This window comes from Equus quagga, chromosome 1 (assembly GCF_021613505.1).
Source record: "Equus quagga isolate Etosha38 chromosome 1, UCLA_HA_Equagga_1.0, whole genome shotgun sequence".
Lineage (NCBI taxonomy): Eukaryota > Metazoa > Chordata > Mammalia > Perissodactyla > Equidae > Equus > Equus quagga.
In genome coordinates, this window is record NC_060267.1 from 100,466,294 (window position 1) to 100,484,613 (window position 18,320).

General features: G+C 49.8%; 1 protein-coding gene across 6 annotated transcripts in view; it reads left to right on the forward strand.

Moving 5' to 3' along the window:
- The window catches only part of RAB43 (RAB43, member RAS oncogene family), a 60,210-nt gene that overhangs the window by 17,693 nt on the left and 24,197 nt on the right, over positions 1-18,320 (forward strand). For 2 of the 6 annotated variants that reach the window (XM_046647549.1, XM_046647629.1), the window contains exons 2-3: positions 5,520-8,078; positions 8,385-8,568. In XM_046647549.1, the coding sequence (XP_046503505.1) occupies positions 7,938-8,078; positions 8,385-8,568 (325 nt within the window). In that variant the 5' untranslated portion in view covers positions 5,520-7,937. Of the gene's footprint in view, positions 1-3,924; positions 3,972-4,085; positions 8,079-8,384; positions 8,569-11,043; positions 15,247-18,320 lie in introns of those variants that run through there. The other 4 variants (XM_046647698.1, XM_046647381.1, XM_046647469.1 and 1 more) reach the window with 4 other exon arrangements.

Here is an 18,320-nt window from a genome sequence, read left to right on the forward strand (position 1 = left end):
GGTGGGGCTTGATCTAGCCCAGGCATCCCCTGCCCCCCACTGGCCAAGGGTCCATCAATAGGGGGGTAAGTCCCTCTCACTTCTGTCTCTAATTAGTATAACTTTGTTCTGAGTACCTTCTTCACTGCTGTCTGGCCACACTGCCCTTCCTGTATCTCCAACATGGCAAGCTTTGTTCTGTCTCTGGGCCTTTGCACTGTTCCCTCTGCCTGAACACTGTCCCTATAACTGGCTCCTCCTCATTGGGCCTCAGCTCAAGTGTCACCTTCCGTGACCACCCCAGGAGGCCTCCATCCCGGAGAGTCTCTGCTTTTACCTTAATTTTCTTCAGAGTGCTCATTATCCCTCTCTGCAAGTGTCCTCTCTGCCTTCTTCCTGTCCGCCTCCTTTCACTAGAATGTGATCTCTGTTTCTGTTTCATTCCTTGCAGTATCTCCAGTTCTAGAACAGGGGCTGGGACATGGCAGAAGCTTAGTATGTATTGAACGAACAAATGAATGACCCTTGCACACAGCCCAATTTATTTTTTGGGGGGACACTTTGTATATTCTACTTTGCCTTAAAGCTATTTCGCATATACTAAAAACATCAGCGAAAAATTGTAATAACTCAGTAAATATTGTTAAATGGATGCATTTATCCAGCACCTTCTCTGTGCTAGGCACTGTGCATATTGAATCTATCATTTGACCCTTACAGCACCTTTGTTTTTACAGATAAAAAACTGAGTTGAGTTTTAGCCCAGAGACAGCAAGCTGGTAAGTGACAGCACTGGTTTCCCGTCTTGGGCCTGTCTGAGTCCAGACTGCTGACGCTGCTCCCTTCCCTCCCTCCCACCAATGTTGGGGAACCGGGGGAGAGTGTTCCCAGTCATGGGAAGGACCTACTTTCCAAAAATACCTCCTCCATTACTGCCCAAATTTCACCAATTGGTTGACCTAGATACCGTAATCTGTAGCTATTTTGTTGGGTTTTAATATAGTTTTTATTTTTATCAGAGTTATACTTGTGTATGGTTTAAAGATTTTATTTTTTTCCTTTTTCTCCCCAAAGCCCCCCGGTACATAGTTGTATATTCTTCGTTGTGGGTCCTTCTAGTTGTGGCATGTGGGACGCTGCCTCAGCGTGGTTTGATGAGCAGTGCCATGTCTGCGCCCAGGATTCGAACCAACGAAACACTGGGCCGCCTGCAGCGGAGCGCGCAAACTTAACCACTTGGCTACGGGGCCAGCCCCTTGTGTATGGTTTAAAGAGTCATTTGGTTCAACAAGTCTTGTTAGAAAAAGGTCTCCTGACACCCTCACCGCCACGCTCCAGGGGCGATCACTTCCAACTCTTCTTAGTTGATGGGATTTTTCTATTTCTCCTGCTTATGTTGCATCTCCCTCCCCCCGCACCTCCCCACCTGCCCCCAATTATAGGCGTTATCTATTGACTGCCTACTTTGGGCGATGCGAGTTTCACTGACTCACAGCACTACCCCAACCCCCATCACACACATGCACACTTTGTATCCTCTCAGGAGAGTTGTGGGGTAATATTGATTAGATCAGCGTTAAGTTCCTTCCACTCTATTCTCAAAATATACCCCGAATTTGATCACTTCTGCCTGTCTTCATCGCTACCACCAGGTTGAAGCACCATCTTTTACGGAGTATGGCTGGAGCCTCCTAACTGGTCTCCCTGTTTCTGTCCTTGCTCTCTTTTCATCTGTTCTCAGTACAGCAATCAGAGTGATCTTGTTGAAAAGTATATCTGATTCACTCAGAACTCTCGTGGCTTCCCACCTCACTCAGAGTGAGGGCCAAAGTTCTCACTGCGGTCTGTGAGGCACTACATGATCTGGCTCCCTTCATACTTACTTCTCTATCATCCCCTATTACTGTCCTCCTTTTCACTCTTCTCCAGACTCACTGTTCTTGCTTGCTTTGAATGTACCAGTCATGTCTCTGCCCCAGGGCCTTTGCACTTGCACTCCTCTCTCCCTGGAATGCTCATCTCCCACATATCTGCACAGCTGACTTCCTCTAGCTTCCTGCACAGCTAGACATCTGCACAGTTAGCTAACTTTCTTTAGATATTTACCCAAAAGTTATCTCAGTGAGGCCTTCTGTGACCACCTTATCTAAAACTTCATTCCCTACCATTCACGGCTTCTTCCCTTGCTTGTTTCTTCCTTTTTATCACTATCTAGCATACTTATTATTTTTATTATTTTACATTAATATTTTTGCTTATTTTATATATTTATATATAAATAAGTATATTTTATATAAATACTTATCATTATCTTAGCCTCTGTCTCCCACATTAGACTGTAAGCTTTTGAGGACAGGAATCTGCATCTGTTTTGTTGGCCCTGACATCTTCAGTACCTAGAACTCACAGCAGGTGTTAATGAATACTTGTTGAAATAATTGAATAAATACATCATGATTTGTAAACGCCGTTCATAGCTAAGTCATGTCGTATGCTGCCGTCATTTTTCATTTCCCACGTTCACTAGTTTTTCCTGGCAGTAACAGTCATCTTGTTTTTGCTTAAGTGTCTATGTATTTACCACTAATTCATCTCCAGCCTCTTCTCTAATTAGTATAACTTTTGTCTCCATCTGTCTACCATATTGTATAACTCTCCTCTCAATATATTGCTTTCTCTCCATTTCATCTTGAAGATGTCTCTCCCAGAGCTTTCTTGATTTCTATTTTAGTTTTTCGTGGTTAGAGTGATATTCTGTAAGAATTCAGTCTTTTGAAATTTATTGAGACTTATTTTGTGGCCCCGCATATGGTTCATCTTGGTGAATATTTCACGTCCACTTGAAAACGTGCTGTTCTGCAGTTTTGGGTGTGGTGTTCTGGAAATGTCAATTGGATCAACAGTTTTGTTTAGATATTCTTCATCTATATCGATACTTTTGTCTACTTACTCTATCAATTACTGAGACAGAGGTGTTCAAATCTCCAGCTGCAATTGCGGATATGTTTCTCCCTTTAGTTATTGTCGGTTTTAACTTCAGGAAATTTCAAACTCTGTCATTAGGTGCTTACGTATTTAGTAACGTTATGTCTTTCTGACAAATTGCCTCTTTTATCATTATGAAATGTCTATCTTTTGTAATTCTTTGTCTGGAAGTCTACTTTGATGTTACCATAACCATCACTCCTATTCAGTCATGCGCCACATAGCAATGTTTTGGTCAACGACGGACTGCATATGTGATGGTGGCCCCATAAGGTCAGTCCCACACAGCCTAGGTGTGTAGTCGGCTGCACCATCTAGGTCTGCGTAAGCACACTCTGCGATGTTTGCACAATGACAAAATCGTGTAACACTGTATTTCTCAGAAAGTTTCCTGGTCATTAAGGAACGCATGACTGTACTTTCCTGTGCTTACTTTTTGTGATATATGTATATATTTCATTCTCTTACTCTCTGCCTATTTGTGTAGGTAGATACATATAGATATTATCTAGATAGCATATAGTTGGATCTTGCCTTTTTTCCAGTCTGACAACTATAGCTTTTAAGTGAAATGCTTCGTGCATTTATATTTAATGTAATTATTGGCATGGTTGAGTTTAAATCTACCATTTGCTATTTGTTTTCTATTTATCTCTTCTATTTTTTATTCCTTTGTTCCTTTCCCACTTTCTTTTGGTTTAATTGAATTTTGTTTTAAGAATACCATTTTAGGAGCTGGCCCTGTGGCGTAGTGGTTAAGTTCAATGCACTCCACTTTGGCAGCCCAGGTTCACAGGTTCAGATCCCAGGCACAGACCTACACCACTCGTCAGCCATGCTGTGGTGGCGACCCACATATAAAGTAGAGGAAGACTGGCACAGGTGTTAGCTCAGGACTATTCTTCCTCAAGCAAAACAAAAAAAAGAGAGAGAGATTGGCAACAGATGTTAGCTCAGGATGAATCTTCCTCGGCAAAAAAAATGGGGCTGGCCCAGTGGTGCAGCAGGTAAGTTCACACATTCTGCTTCTCGGCAGCCCGGGGTTCTCTTGTTCGGATCCCTGGTGGGGACATGGCACCGCTTGGCAAAAGCCATGCTGTGGTAGGCGTCCCACGTATAAAGTAGAGGAAGATGGGCACGGATGTTAGCTCAGGGCCAATCTTCCTCGGCAAAAAGAGGGGGATTGGCAGTACTTACCTCAGGGCTAATCTTCCTCAAAGAAAAAAAAAGAATACCATCTTATTTCCTCTGTTGACATGTTATTTCTCTTACTGATTGAAATAGGGCTAACAATATGCATCTTTAACTTATGAAATCTCTTTAGAGTCAATTTTGTAGCACTTCATACTTCACAACTACGCTTAACACTTCTCATTTCTCACTTCATATCTGACACTTCACAAGTGTAGTAACTTTACAGTGGTATAATTTCATTTATCTGCCCTCCTTTCCTTTGTGCTATCATTGTCATATTTTTTATTTCTAGTACATTATAAACTCCACTTTACAGCCATTATTTATAATTTTACAGTCAGCTGTTTTATAAGGAAATTACAAGAAGAAAAATAGTAGTATTTTATATATACCTACTTATTTACAATTTCTGGTGGATCTCATTCCTTTTGTAGATCTGAGTTTCCACTTAATATCGTTACCCTTCAGCCTAGAGAATATCTTTTAGCATTTCCTGTTGTGCAGGTCTCCCAGGGAGATTCTCTCCATTTTCATTTATCTGAAAATATCTTTATTTCACTCTCTCTCTCTCTTTTTTATTTGCTGAGGAAGATTTGCCCTGAGCTAACATCCATTGCCAATCTTCGTCTTTTTTTCTTTTTTATGTGAGCTGCTGCCACAGCATGGCCGCTAATGAGTGGTGTAGGTCTGCCCCTGGGAGCCGATTCCAGGCCACCGAATCGGAGTGCGCAAAACTTAACCGTTAAGCCATGGGGGCTGGCCCTTCACCCTCATTTTTGAGAGATATTTTTTCCTGGATATAGACTTTGGTCTTGAAAGTTTTTCTTTCAGTACTTTTTTTTTCTTTTTATTACTTTTCAGCATTGTCTTCTGGCATCCATTATTTCTGATGAGAAATCACTTGTCATTTTTAATGTTCCCCTGTATATAATATCTTTTTTTTTTCTCTGCTTTAAAAATTTTCTCTTTTACTTTAGGTTTTCATCAGTTTGGTTATAGTCTGCCGTGATATATTTTGTGTTTCTTCTGCTTGGGGTTTGCTGAGCTCTTTGGATCATTAAGTCAATATTTTCATCAAATTTGGAATTTTTGGTCTTTACTTTGGCCACATTCTCACTATCTTCTCCTCTGGGCCTGCAATTATGTGAATATAGACTGTTTGATGTTGTCCCGCAGATCCTGTGGCTCTGTTCATTTTTCTTCAATCATTTTTTCTCTTTGTTCTTCAGACTGAATAATTTCTATTGATTTTTCTTCAAGTTCACTGATTCTTTTTTTTCCCCATCTCCATTCTGCTGTCAAGTTCATTGAATGAATTTCCCACTTCATTCATTGTACCTCTGTCTCTGGTCTGTTCTCAGCCCCGTAGGAGCCACTCTCTGTAAGGTTCTGGCTGTCTCCCCTGCTGTGCATGGATCCTCAGGAAAGAACTCACAGGACGCCCCACGTAGACTCGGGGCTCTCACACCGCCTGCACTGCTTCTCATCCCAGTCATATCAGCTGCTCCAGACTCTGATCTTTGCCTCCTCAGCTCAGTGGGACCACCGTGCTCTGCTTAGATTCTAGCCCACTGTCCTGTGGTCAGGAAACCATCCCCAGGTAGAGAGTCATGGCGACCATGAGGTGCATTTCATGAGTTTTGCTTCTTTCAGGATTACAGTCTTGTGCTGCTTGTTGTTTCCATCCTGAAAACGACAGTGTCCCGTATTTTTCAGTCTAATGGTTGTTTCTGGAGGGAGGGCTCGTCTGACGCTCGGTACTCTGCCAGAGCTGGGAGCTGCCCCAGAGCCCCGTGGCCTGCTCCAGATGGGCTGGCATCCAGGCTCGCTGCTCGGCTCTTGCTTTGGGATCTCTACCACCATCCTGGGGATTCCCTTTGTGTCTCTTTTGAGTTAAATTCTTTGTTTTCTGAATCCCACATTTTCTTATTTTTGGTTGATTTCTTTAGGCAGAGGAACCTTCAGTAGCTTCCTGAGAAAGGGTAACAGGAAGGTAAATTTTTTGAGGCCAGTGTGTCTGAAAATGTCTTTATTAAACCATTGCACTTGGTTGATAGTTGATTGGGTGGAGAATTCTACTTTGGAAATAATTTTCTCTCATAATTTTAGGTGTTTCATTGAATATGTAATGTCATATGAAACTTTTATGTGGAACTTTGAAACGTGTTGTTTCTTTTTTTTTCTCTCTGCAAGTTTTTATCATCTTTTCTTCTCCATGGTTCTGGATTCCCACAGTCATGTTTTGTGTGAGTCTGTCTTCCTCCATTGTGTGTGCTTAGTGGGCCTGTTGGATAGTTCTGGGGAATTTTTGTGAAGCATTTCTTTGATTTCTCCCCTTGATTTTACTATTCTTTTTTTCCTGAAACTCTTACTATCCTGATAATGGACCTCCTAGGCTGATTCTGCAATTTTCTTTTTTTTTTTCTCCATCTCTTTGTACTTTTTTCTTACTTTGGAGGGATTTCTTTAACTTTATCTTCCAACCCTATGTTGCATTTTTCATTTATGTTATATTTTAATTTTCAAGGGCTCCTTTCTTCTTTCTGAATGTTCCATTTTTTCTTTTTTTGAAATAGTGTTCAATTATTGTTTCATGGATCTTTGCCTATCTCTGAAAAGACCAATGATTGTTTTTGAGGGGTTTGTCTCTGCGTAGTTTCTGTTTCCTGCAAGTTGCTTTATTCTGTTTGGCCTCTGAGTTTTGTGTTGTGTACTCTCCTCTGGGGTATGCGGTGCGTTCCTGGTCATCTGGATCCCAGGTTTGTGTAGTGCCAACGTTCCTGCCTTTCGCTTCTCCCCATGCATGGCCTAGCAGACACCATGAGCTCCGGAGAATGGGGCCTGGTTTCCTTGGAGCCCCTCGCAGCTGGGGAGGAAATAGGAAGTCTCAGGACTGGAAGAGTTTATTTGGCATGTTGTGGCCCAGAGCTCATTAACTCAAACTTCTCTCAGTGGGGCCTAGGGAAAAAAGGTGGTCACCTCCACAGTGCCAGGGCCAGAAGCTGTGCCCCCAGGAACTGAGGCCTCCAGGTCCATGCCCACCGTGGACAGACTAGAGGGCCTGCCATACCTTGAGAATTAGATAAAGAGGCACCCAGAGTGCTTGCGCTGGCGAAGGAGGAGGGATGACCTGCAGCTCGGTGGAGGCCAAAGGCTCACGTTTATCTTCAGAGAGCCCCGAGAACCTATGGTTTGTGGAGCAGAGAAAGCCAGCCTGAGCCCCTGAGAGCCCTGACACCTGCTCGCTCCAGTGCCCACCCACGGTCCATCTCTCTCAGTCCCAGAGCTGGTGATCTCTGCCCAGAGCGGGCAGCCTCCTGGCCTGGGCACAGTGAAAGTCCAGGTTTGCCCCGGGCCCAGCCCCTCCCGCACCCTATCTGGTGTCTTTCCTGCCAGGCTGCTGTTTCCACAGAAAGCTACACACAGGCACATCTCCTCCATGGCCATTGTCCAGGAGGGCTTGGCAGCAGTCACTAATGGGTGTTTGTTAAGTGAAGACATGTGCGGGACAAGACCCCAAGCTCCTTGCCTATGGCTTGGCTAAGCTGGGTCAGCTGATGGTAAAGGCCCCATGAGAGGACTCTGCCCACCGCCTCCCTGAGTCCCTCACTGCCATAGCTCAGGCCCCGTCACCGCCAGGTTGTGAGCATCTTCCCAGGTGTTGCTGAGGCAGAAGTAGAGACCCCTAATGCTGGAGGAGCATCAGGTGTGACTGAGTACAATGGTGCATTTACAGGCACGGAGAGGGGAAGGCACTGGACGTGCACACAGCCAGCCTCATGGTATACCTGGGGCCAGCTTGCCAGACTGAGAGGCTGGAGCTCTTCTGGCTCAGCATCCCCAGCAGTGAGCCCAGTGTTTGGGGGAGAGAGGGCACACAGAGGCCCCAGGGTCGAGTGCACTTCCTGCTGCAGTGCAGAGTACGTCCCTTATCCCCTCACCTCCTTTCCCTGGGGACTCTAGAGGGCAGAGATGAGGGCTGCCCACCTTCTGTTTGCGTTCTCTTGTCCTCATCAAAGTTGGGCCACCAAGTTGCTTTCTGAGGGCTGAGATGGCCTTCTCTCTCTCTCTGTCCCCCTTCTGGCTCCTGTGTGATTCCTGCCAAGGTGTGGGCTGGTGGCCTGCCCGGTGGAACCACCTTTGGGCGTGGGTTTCTGGGATTGCCCTCCCTGTCTCCTGTGCTTGGCCACACCACAAGGTTCACGGGAGGCCCCTTATTTCTCCAGCTGCAGATCTGGGACACGGCAGGCCAGGAGCGATTCCGTACCATCACCCAGAGCTACTACCGCAGTGCCAATGGGGCTATCCTTGCTTATGACATCACCAAGAGGAGCTCCTTCCTGTCAGTGCCTCACTGGATCGAGGATGTGAGGAAGTACGCGGGTTCCAACATCGTGCAACTGCTGATCGGTGAGCTGGGGGGGCTGGTGAGGGTGGGGCCAGCAGGGTTCCTTGGGACCACGGATCCTGTCTCTCTCTTGATCTCTCCTTTTTATTTTATTATTTACTTATTTTGCTGAGGAAGAGTTGCCCTGAGCTAACATCTGTTGCTAATCTTCCTCTTTTTTAATGTGAGCCACCGTGACAGCATGGCCACTGACAGACAAGTCGTGTAGGTCCATGCCGGGGAACCAAAGCGGGGCTGTCAAAGTGGAGTGTGCCGAACATAACCTTAGGGCATTGGGGCTGGTCCTCAGTTTTTCCTTTTTAAATGAAGGACAAGCCAGAGTGCAGAGAGGGGCTGAGCTTGAACAGGCAGGAGAGGGGCCTGAACTTGAACCATGCGATCTTGCAAATTCTGATCCTGCTAGTCGCTTATAAAGTTATACTCACAATTGGAATTAGAGAAAGGAAGACAGGAAGCTAAGATTTGCCTTGCAGTTACCATGTAATCCACACAATGGTTAACACTGCTTAAATCTTCACGTGTGTTCTTGGATTTAGTTCCCGTAACCCTGACTACTCCTCCTTAGTCAGAGGATGGAGCTGAGGCTCAGAAAAGTGAAGTAATTTATCCCAGTCCACATAGCCTGTGAGCATATAAACGTGAAATTTGAGTTCAGTTCTGCCAGTCATAATTCAGTGACTCGCTCTGTCACACCATACTGCAGAGCAGCGCTTCTCAAACGTTTGCCTGCCTCTGAATCACCCCGAAGGCTTGTTAAAGCACAGATACTGGGCACTACTCTCAAAGTGTCTGACTCAGGAGTGCATTTTTGACAAGTTCCCAGGTGACATCGGTGACATCCATGTTCCTCGCTCAGGGACTTCACTTTGAGAACCGCTGCTGCAGAGAGATGCCGTTGTCTCCATTTTCCCTTTTCCTCCTACATGAACTTCCCGGACCTAGGCTCCAGAAGCTTCGGATCATTTATGTGGTCCCTGGGGTCCTCACCCCAATAGTAAGGCTGATTCTTCTAAGATAAGATTGTACAGATGGGGCCTGGGCGTGGCTCCAGCTGGGAAAAGGATGACACTTGGTTCCATACAGCCTGCCTTCTATAGTCTGCTTGGACTGGGGTGTGGAAGTGCTCGGCAGAGCTGGACCCCCTGGGCCGGAATGGAGCTCTCGTTACCTGGCCTTACACTTCCCTTTTATCCAGGACATTTAGAATAAAACATTCTGTTATAGAGCATTTTATACAAATACAAAATAGAATAGTGTAGTGAACCGCAGATACCCATTACCCAGCTTCAGCAATTAGTAACTGATGTCCAATTTCGTCTCTACCTTCATCTGCTCCCCTCCCTTGTATTTGTTTTGAGGCAAATCCCAACACCAAACTATTTCATCACTAAATATTCCAGCATGAATCTATAAAACATACAAACGCTTAAAAATATGTAACAATACAATTTTCACATCTAAGAAATATTGACATTTCCTTAAGATAATCAAATGGCTGGTCTGTGTTCAAATTTATAATTGCTCATAAATATCACATGTGCTTTTTTTTTTTCAGTTTGTTGAAATCAGGACCCAAATAAGTTCCACACATTGAAATTGGTTGCTGTATCATTTAAGGTTACCAAAGAAATTTTAGATCTTTATAGATGCTTATCTATTTTTTTGTCCTTCCTCTATAATCACATTACAAAAGTCAACCACTTAGAGACTTAAAAAAATTCTTCTAGAAATTGGATCAAGGAGCAGTTTGCCAGATTATTTCGAATATAATGAAACATCTCACACCTTGTAGGAGAAGCCAAAGATGTACTTTCAGGTAAAGTGGTAGCCTGTGCTCTTACTATCAAAAGCAAAATAATCAAAAACCATAATCTTACAGAGAATACAAAAATTCCAAAGAAAATAGAGAATGAATAATAAGTGTAATACCATAATTTTAGGGGGAAAAAAAAAGAAAAGAATTAGCAATGCCAGATTTCTTTAACTTCAGCATTTATGGAGTGTCTGCCAAGTGCCAGATGTTTTCATGTTTACTGTATCATTTAATCCCTACTTTGCTGAAGGTGGTGTCACAGCTGGGGAAATGGAGACTCAGGTGAATGACTTACCCAGGGGTCACACAGCAAATGATAGGAAGTTGGAGTTTCTACCCAGGTCTTCTTCCAGCTCTAAAGTACTGTATTCTTTTCACCAAGCTTCACTGCTTCTGTTTCTTTGGAAGAAGCAGTAAAATATACAAGCCTCTGGCAAAGATAAAAAAGAGAAAATAAATGAGGGACTAAAGGATAGAATAAGAGCTTTACAATAAAAAAGGTCTTTTAAAAAAGAAGATAGATTATCATGCACAACTGTGTTTATTGGTAGCTGACAGAGGGCAGTGGATGACATTGTGTCTCTCAGCTTGGCCCTGCCAGGTAGGACAGGGCTTCCCTAGCACCTGTGGGCCTCACCAAGCTGCACCTGGCCTTTCCCTGCAGGGAACAAGTCAGACCTCAGCGAGCTCCGGGAGGTCCCTCTGGCCGAGGCACAGAGCCTGGCAGAGCACTACGACATCCTCTGTGCCATCGAGACATCTGCCAAGGACTCGAGCAATGTGGAGGAGGCCTTCGTGCGGGTGGCCACAGAGCTGGTCGTGAGGCATGGGGGCCCTCTGCTCAGTGAGAAGAGCACTGACCACATCCAGCTGGATAGCAAGGACATCGGAGAGAGCTGGGGCTGTGGGTGCTGACCGGGGTGCAGGGCAGGCAAGCAGGGACCTCCACACCTCCTCTCTTTCTCTGGCCTGCCAAGCCCAGCCCTCCAGAGCTGGCCCTCCAGGGCACCAGCAATTCTAGAGCAGCAGGATAAAGTCCTGGAATTGTCCATCCCGTGGCCTGGATGGTTGATGGGAAAACCCCCCACAAGAAAGGAAGAAACAGGATATTTCCTGCGGGAGGCCTGTTGGCACAGGGTAGGGTGTGGGGCCCATCCTGCCAGCCAGTGGCTGTCCCCTTTTCGTTCCTCATGTTCCAAGACTGGCTCCAGCCCACTGGTATGGACCACAGCAGGAGAGGGGCCGGGAATGTGCCTCCCGTGCTTCACAAGTACTCGTTCTGACTGTTTCACACCTTGAGTGTGCTGCATCTGTGGCAGCAAGTTGCTGCTTTCCAGGGATGTGGCTGGTACCCTGGGTTCTTCCAGGTCATTCCAGAGCCTCTGTGTGTAGCCACAGAGAGCAGAGCAACCAGCCCAACAGACACGATTCCTGAGCACAACCCCATGGAAGCCCTAACTCCTTCCAGGCCAGGGACTTTGTTCCTTTCTTCACTGCCAGCTCTAAGCTCACAGACACCTTGGGGCCCAGCTCGCTGCCTTATAGCAAGACCTCTCAAGTTTTCTGGTTTTCCATGTAGCTTCTTGTTTTCATTGGCACAAGTGTGGCTTCATGGCCCACAGCCGACTGGGGGCCATCTACTAGCTTGAGGCCCAAAATTTTGCCACTCAGGTTGCAAAACCAGCTAATTCTTCAGCAGCGGCTCTCAGAAGCTTGGGGAGTTGAGGGAATGAGATAGGAATGTGGACATTTAAGGGAAAAGTTAAAGCTTGCGTCTCTGAGGCTCAGGTCTGAGAGGACCCCCAGGGCCCCCAGGCTTACCCCCTGCGCAGAGATCCTTCCTGCCGTGTTCAGAGCAGCAGGTCCCCGACTGCTCCCAGACCAGCTTACAGTTTCCCAAACCAAAAAGGCAAGGCACTAGCTATGTTGAGTCTGGCCGTTTCATCCCCCTGGGCCCGCCAGCCCCTAATAACCGAGTGCTGAGGTTAGAAAACAGTGGGGGCTGGGATCACCTGGCTCTTGGAAGCAGGGCCAAACTCTGGGGTGTGGCTCAGGATCACAAGGACTGGGCTAGGGGAGGCAGGTGATTTTCCCAAGCCCATCCCAGTCCCTCCATGTCAGCCCAGCCCAGGCCTTTAGGCCCCTCCAGTGTGGGGCCTTAGGAAATAAACTGCTCCCAGAGCCACAGCTGAGGGTACATGATGGAGGGGCAGCCCGGAGCCTCTCAGAGCCAGGCAGCGCCCCAGGCTCAGTCCAAGACCTGGAGGTGGGCACAGTGCTCCAGCTCAGCCTCACGTTGCCTTCTACTCCAAGCACTTTGGTTTGCATTGCCCCCTGTCCCAGGCAGGCTTGGCCACAGAGCCAGACCTTTTGCAGGAGCTCCACAGCAGTCTGGTGAGGCAGGGCTGGGCAGGGACAGGCTGTTTTGGCTGAGAGGGAGACAAGCAGGGCTGATGGCTCCCTTTCAGGGAGATGGGCAGCCATGGAATAGCTGAGCTTGATTCTGGAGGGGAAGGACAGTGTTGGCCTGGTCCAGCTGGGAGCTGCTCAGCAGGAGCCTGCACTGAGGGATTCAGCCTGCTGCTAGCTGGGGTGGGGTGGGAGCTGGGATCAAGAAGGCTGCCTGGCTTCCTTCCTCAGCGGTCTTGCTGATGGGATGGGGCCCAGTTGCTGGCAGGGCGAGCTAGGGTCTGCCCAGCTCCTCCACTGCAGTGGCTGGGTTCCATCTGCAGAGTAGAAAGTGCCTGTCACTGAGGCATACCCTAAAGAGGGGCCCCATTCAGGCCAACGGCACAAGTCCTCCAGCCTCATGACCTCTCTATGTGGGGCCGACGTTGGGGCAGAGCTGGGCGTTCAACCCAGGCCCGAGCTGGAAGAGAAAGCTCTCGAAGGCTGACCTTGCAGAGACCTGCTGCTGTGGGGCGTCGGGGGACAGAGGGGTCTTGGAACAGAGGCCTGGGCCTGCACCCTGTGATTGACTTGGAGCCCCAGTTCCAGCCGAGCACAGGGACTGACCCTGCCCCTTGTACCTGCTGCCCCCTCTGCCTCAGGACTGGGGGTGGCCCTCGGCTGCTTCATAGGGCCTAGGGAAAGAGGGAGGCCCCACCACCCGTCTCTTTCACAAGTTCGCCCTGGGCTGCCATGAGGGTCCAGCGTAGGCGCAGGAACGGGTAGCTGGCTGGTGATGGGCTCGTTTGTCCCCTTGGACTGTGAACTGTCCCCCTCCTTCTCCCGCCCCTGGGGGAGGAGGCCTGAAACCCTGCAAAGGCTTAACTTAGAAGGGGGAAGGGAGCAGCTGGCTCAGCCTGGGACCAGGAGGTTTCCTCTCACGGGTGGCCTCTTGGCTCACCCAGCAACCAAGGAAACAACACTTCACTTCCTCCCCTTTCACAATCCCAAGGTGTCAGAAATACTGGGCCCAGTGGATCTCCTGTCACTCCATCCTCCAGGCGCCAGAGCAGTCTCACTCCAGGAGTTTAGCCTAGAAATCTGGGGCTCAGCTTGGGCTCCTTGCTTTTTCTCACCCTACCGCAGTGCTGGGATCCCACCTCCACAGCGCCCCCTGCCCTCCGCTCCAGACAGGCCTCATCTCACCTGGACGCTTCACTGACTTCCTTGGCCCTTGGGCTTTCAGCCTCCACTGCCCCACGCCACCCTCCTGCTGCTGTCAGAGTGGCAGTTGTGAAAGGTCACTCTTGGTCCTATCCACCAACCCCCCTCTTCCACTTTCGCACCTTCCAGGGTGCCCTGGGGCCCTCAGGATGCATCCATACTTGACCCAGATGTCCAAGGCCTCCACATCTCCACCCTGGCTTCTCTCCAGCACCTTCTTGTTCCCCGAGGAGCACCCTCTGTCCAAGCCAACCCCTTCCTGCTCTCTCCCACATTAGTGACCTTGCCCTTTCATTCATGTCCTTTAGAATCTCACAGATGGCCCAGCTGGGCTGAAACCCATTTCCTACGGGCTCCGACAGAGACGCTTCACGGCCTGCAATCTCAGGCACAAATGCTCATGCTCAGGGCCTGGCCTTGAGAGTGGTGGTGACTGCTTGCCATGTGGGGAACCTGTTCTGTAGTGTCCTGTCAGGTGGGGAGCTCACTACCTCTCTGGGCTTTAGTCCTCTGTCAAGTGGGGCCCTGGACTTGGGTAAGAGAAAACGGGGAAGCACATGAGGCAGAAAAGAAGGCCCGCCTCTGTTTCCCCTCCCAGCAGCCCAGGGCCTCGGGGGCAGGAGAACAGTTTAGTCTCTTCCTTTGTTTATAAATTATCCGAGAACAGGAGCAGGTGGGGTCAGGGGCCAGGGTGCGGGAGAAAGGGCAGGGGCAGCAGGTCCAGGACCACTCCAGACAGCCACCAGGCCCATGGGAGGGTGCTCTGTCTCCTGGGTTAGGCTGATGTGACGTGGGCCAGAGAACAAGAGGAAGACGTTTTATACTCCAAGGAGGAGGAGCGGGGCGGGGAGGGACAAGGATCCTAAGCCAGAGAGGGGGTCCCTGTCCTCCCAGAAGGGGAGTTTTTTGGCCCCGAGGAAACAGGCCCCAGCAGGAATGGAGCTGGAGGAAGCTCCTAATTCATATTGAATTCAGTTACTCTCTTTCCCAGGAGGGCTGCCAGCGGGGGGCCTCAGGGACCTGAGCCTCGCTGGCCTGGACTGTTGGGGGGTGGGGGCAGGGAGGGTTGGGAGGGCCTCAGCCAGCCCAAGGATACCATTGCATTTGGGAATTTTTCACATTACCTATTTATGAATATATAAATCTTTATATCAAATCTATTTTTTAAAACATGGAAAAGTTGCCTTTATGGAAACTTAGCAGAGCCAGAGTGTACACATTCCTAAACCATTAAACAGATTCTGTAACGAGCCAATGACGCCCAAGATTGGTTCTCTTACCTTTGAACCCAGAGCCTTCCCACATGTGGTCCTGCCTGCCCGGCCGGCTTCCCCCAACTGCTCTCTAGACCTGGGATGGGTGGGCAGGCCTACACTACCCGTCTGTTTCCTGGAACCCTGGTAAGACTCTGCCCCAGACCAGTGTGGGATCCCCTGGGCAGAGAAGCAGCCAGTGCCTAAGGGGCAGGAAGGAGCTTGGGTTGGGTCCTGTCTCTGCCAGGGAGACCTGCATGACCTTGGGCAAGTCACTGCACCTCTCTGGGCCCCAGGTTCCTTCAGTTGGGTTTGTACTGGGGAGACAGGTCGGAGAGTACTATTTAGTGGTTGCCAGGGGCACCAGGCTGGGCATCTACTACGCCTGTACAGCCCTGTGAAGGAGGTGTTCCTATCCTTCCAACCAGTGCTTTTCCAGGTGAGCCAAAACGCTCAGGGGTTGGGAGTTCCTTGTCCAAGCCTTGCAGCCACGAGGAAGTAGAGCTGTTATTCCACGTCGGGATCTGAGCCCTGCAAGGCCCAGATTGGGTCTGCTCACGGCTCTATCCCCAGCACAGCGAACGGTTTCAGGCACATAGGTGCTCACAGAACTGCTGAGTGCCTGGATTGGGCCCCTGGCACCAGGAAGCCCGTGAATCCATAGCCTTCCGAGGTAATCTGGGGCCTGTTCCTGGTGACCCACAGAATGGGGCCACTGCTGAAATGGGGAAAGATGAGGAAAGCATGGCATGGCTGCTCATGGCGGCTAGGTGCTACTGCACCCGCCCTGCCAAGCCCTGCCCTGAGACAACACATCATGGGGCTGGGCCAACCTCCATTCAAGTCCCAGGTCTGTCCTGACTATGACCTTGGGCAGGTCATTTCTCCACTCAGAGGCTCGGTTTCCTCAGATGTGGGACACTACTTCCTGTCCTGCCTGCATCCCGCAAAGCTACGATGAGATCCCCAGTGGGGAGGGGCTTTGTAAACTGAAGGGCCAGAGCAGGGGCCCCTGTTTCCGTCTCTGTCCAGGTGGTTAGAAGCCTGCTGAGGTGCACTGACTGAGGGAGGAAGCCCTGGAGCTCTGGACATCCCCGATGGGCCGCCCTCCAGGCATTTCCCAACCGTCTTTTCCAGGGAGAAGAAACATCAGTTGTTTGACTCTCCTGCTCTCATCAAATGCGAGGCAGCCCCAAGCCCGCCTGTGCCCCTTGGAAGGAAACTCACAACTGGGCTCTTCTGAGCCAGGCCCCCACAACACCTCCCAGAGGGCCACCAACACCAGGGCCAGGCTGTCCTGGGACCCTGCCTTGCTCAAGGCACCCACTAAGTTTGCTTCTGAGCCTGGGGACTTAGGCCAGGCTTGGGCTGGATGCTGGGTCCCAGAGCCGAGTCTGACCCTGTTCCTTCCCCGGGGGCTCCCAAAGCTCCAACCTTGACCCCTCCCTGCTCCCTGCACACATTTCCCTAGGGGTTCCAGGAAGGGGGACCCCGCCAGCCCTTCCTTCAGGGAAGCCAGGACGCTGGGTGCCTCTGCCCCAGTCATGTCCCCTACCCTCACCCTCACAGCACTTGGGACTTGAGCTCCATCACCTCTGATGTCCATCCTCGGTCCCCTTCCCTATGGCCACTCCCCACCCCACCCAGCCTCTGCCCAGTCTCCGCCTGACTCCTCTCCACGCCTGGCTGGCTGCAGGGAGCTTCCTAAAGCAAGCCCCACACTAACCAGGTCACTCCCTTGCTCAGAGCTCTGCATGGCTCCCTGCTGCCCTCAGTCTCCTGCAGGAGGCCTGCCAGGATCTTCCACGGCCCAGCTGCCCAGCTGCCCTGTCCCCTGACACTCGCCCAGCTGCCCTGTCCCCTGACACTCACCACCCCAGCCACACAGGGCTCTGCCATTTCCAGAATGTGCTGCCCCCGAGCAGGCAGACCATCCCCCACCCACCTGAAGAACTGGAACCCCTGCTGTGTGATGGGCTTCTCCAAGCAGGGGCTCCTGTTCACAGAGACTGAGCTGGGGCCCTGACCCCAAACCACAACCACCTGGTCCTGACACTGACTCCCGGACACTCCCAGCACCCCTCTGAGCTTGGAGAAGCCCCTACAGATGCGGGCTTGGAGGCTGCAGCCTCTGTTGTTGGTTGTCCCCATGGGAAAGAAGAGAGCCAGCTCCGAAGGCAGGTCTGGACTCAGCTTGGCTTCCCGGGCGTCTACAGTGTGCTTTTCACCCAGGCCAGCACTGGAGGCCCTGCCCCCATTAGCCCTGTTCTCTGCCCACCTGTCTCAGCTCCCCGAGCCCCCCACACCACTCCAGATCTCCTGAGTAAGAATCTGAATTTTAATAAGCTCTTCAGAGTATTTGCGTGTACGTTACCAAGGTGGCCCATGGTCAGGCCCTGACATCTCAGAATTTTTCACTTCCTTCTGAAAAAGAAAGCCCGAAGGATCTTGCCCATTTACCCCTGGATGAAGTGTGTTTTCCTTCCTTCATACAAATGCTCACTTGACCTGTGGACCTCAAGGGCAAAGGGCTGGTGGTTGGCTCCCTGGCCAGGCTCTAACTGACTGTAGCCAGAGACAGGGCCTGCGGAAGGGGTCAGTGGGTTGCCTGGGTCAACCTAACACCAACGCTCTTCTAGTCAAACTTGAACCCTATCTGGCAACATTTGAGCTTGTCATCTCTAATAGGGGTTCTTGGTCTTTTCTGGATCTCTGACTACTTTAAGCTGTAGACCTTTGTGTCAGAAAAGTTATAGATTCACATATGGACCTAAATAGGTGCACAGTCAGGGAGTGGTAGACACTGGGGCAAAGGCTGCCCAATTTCCATGTCTAGGACCTTTCAACTTCTATAGGAATGGTGGTTACAGCCCCCCAGACCGTGGAGGCTGATGTTTATTGAGGGGTTTCTGCATGAATTCACATTAAGGGCCTTCTTCAAATGCACATCCGCTAAGCAGCAGAGACAAGATTGGAGCCCTGGGCATTGGGCTCCAGGGTTGTGCCTTAACCCCTGGAAATCCTGAGAGGGAACCTTGGCCTTCGTGGATGAGACCGTGGCTGCAGCCACAACTAC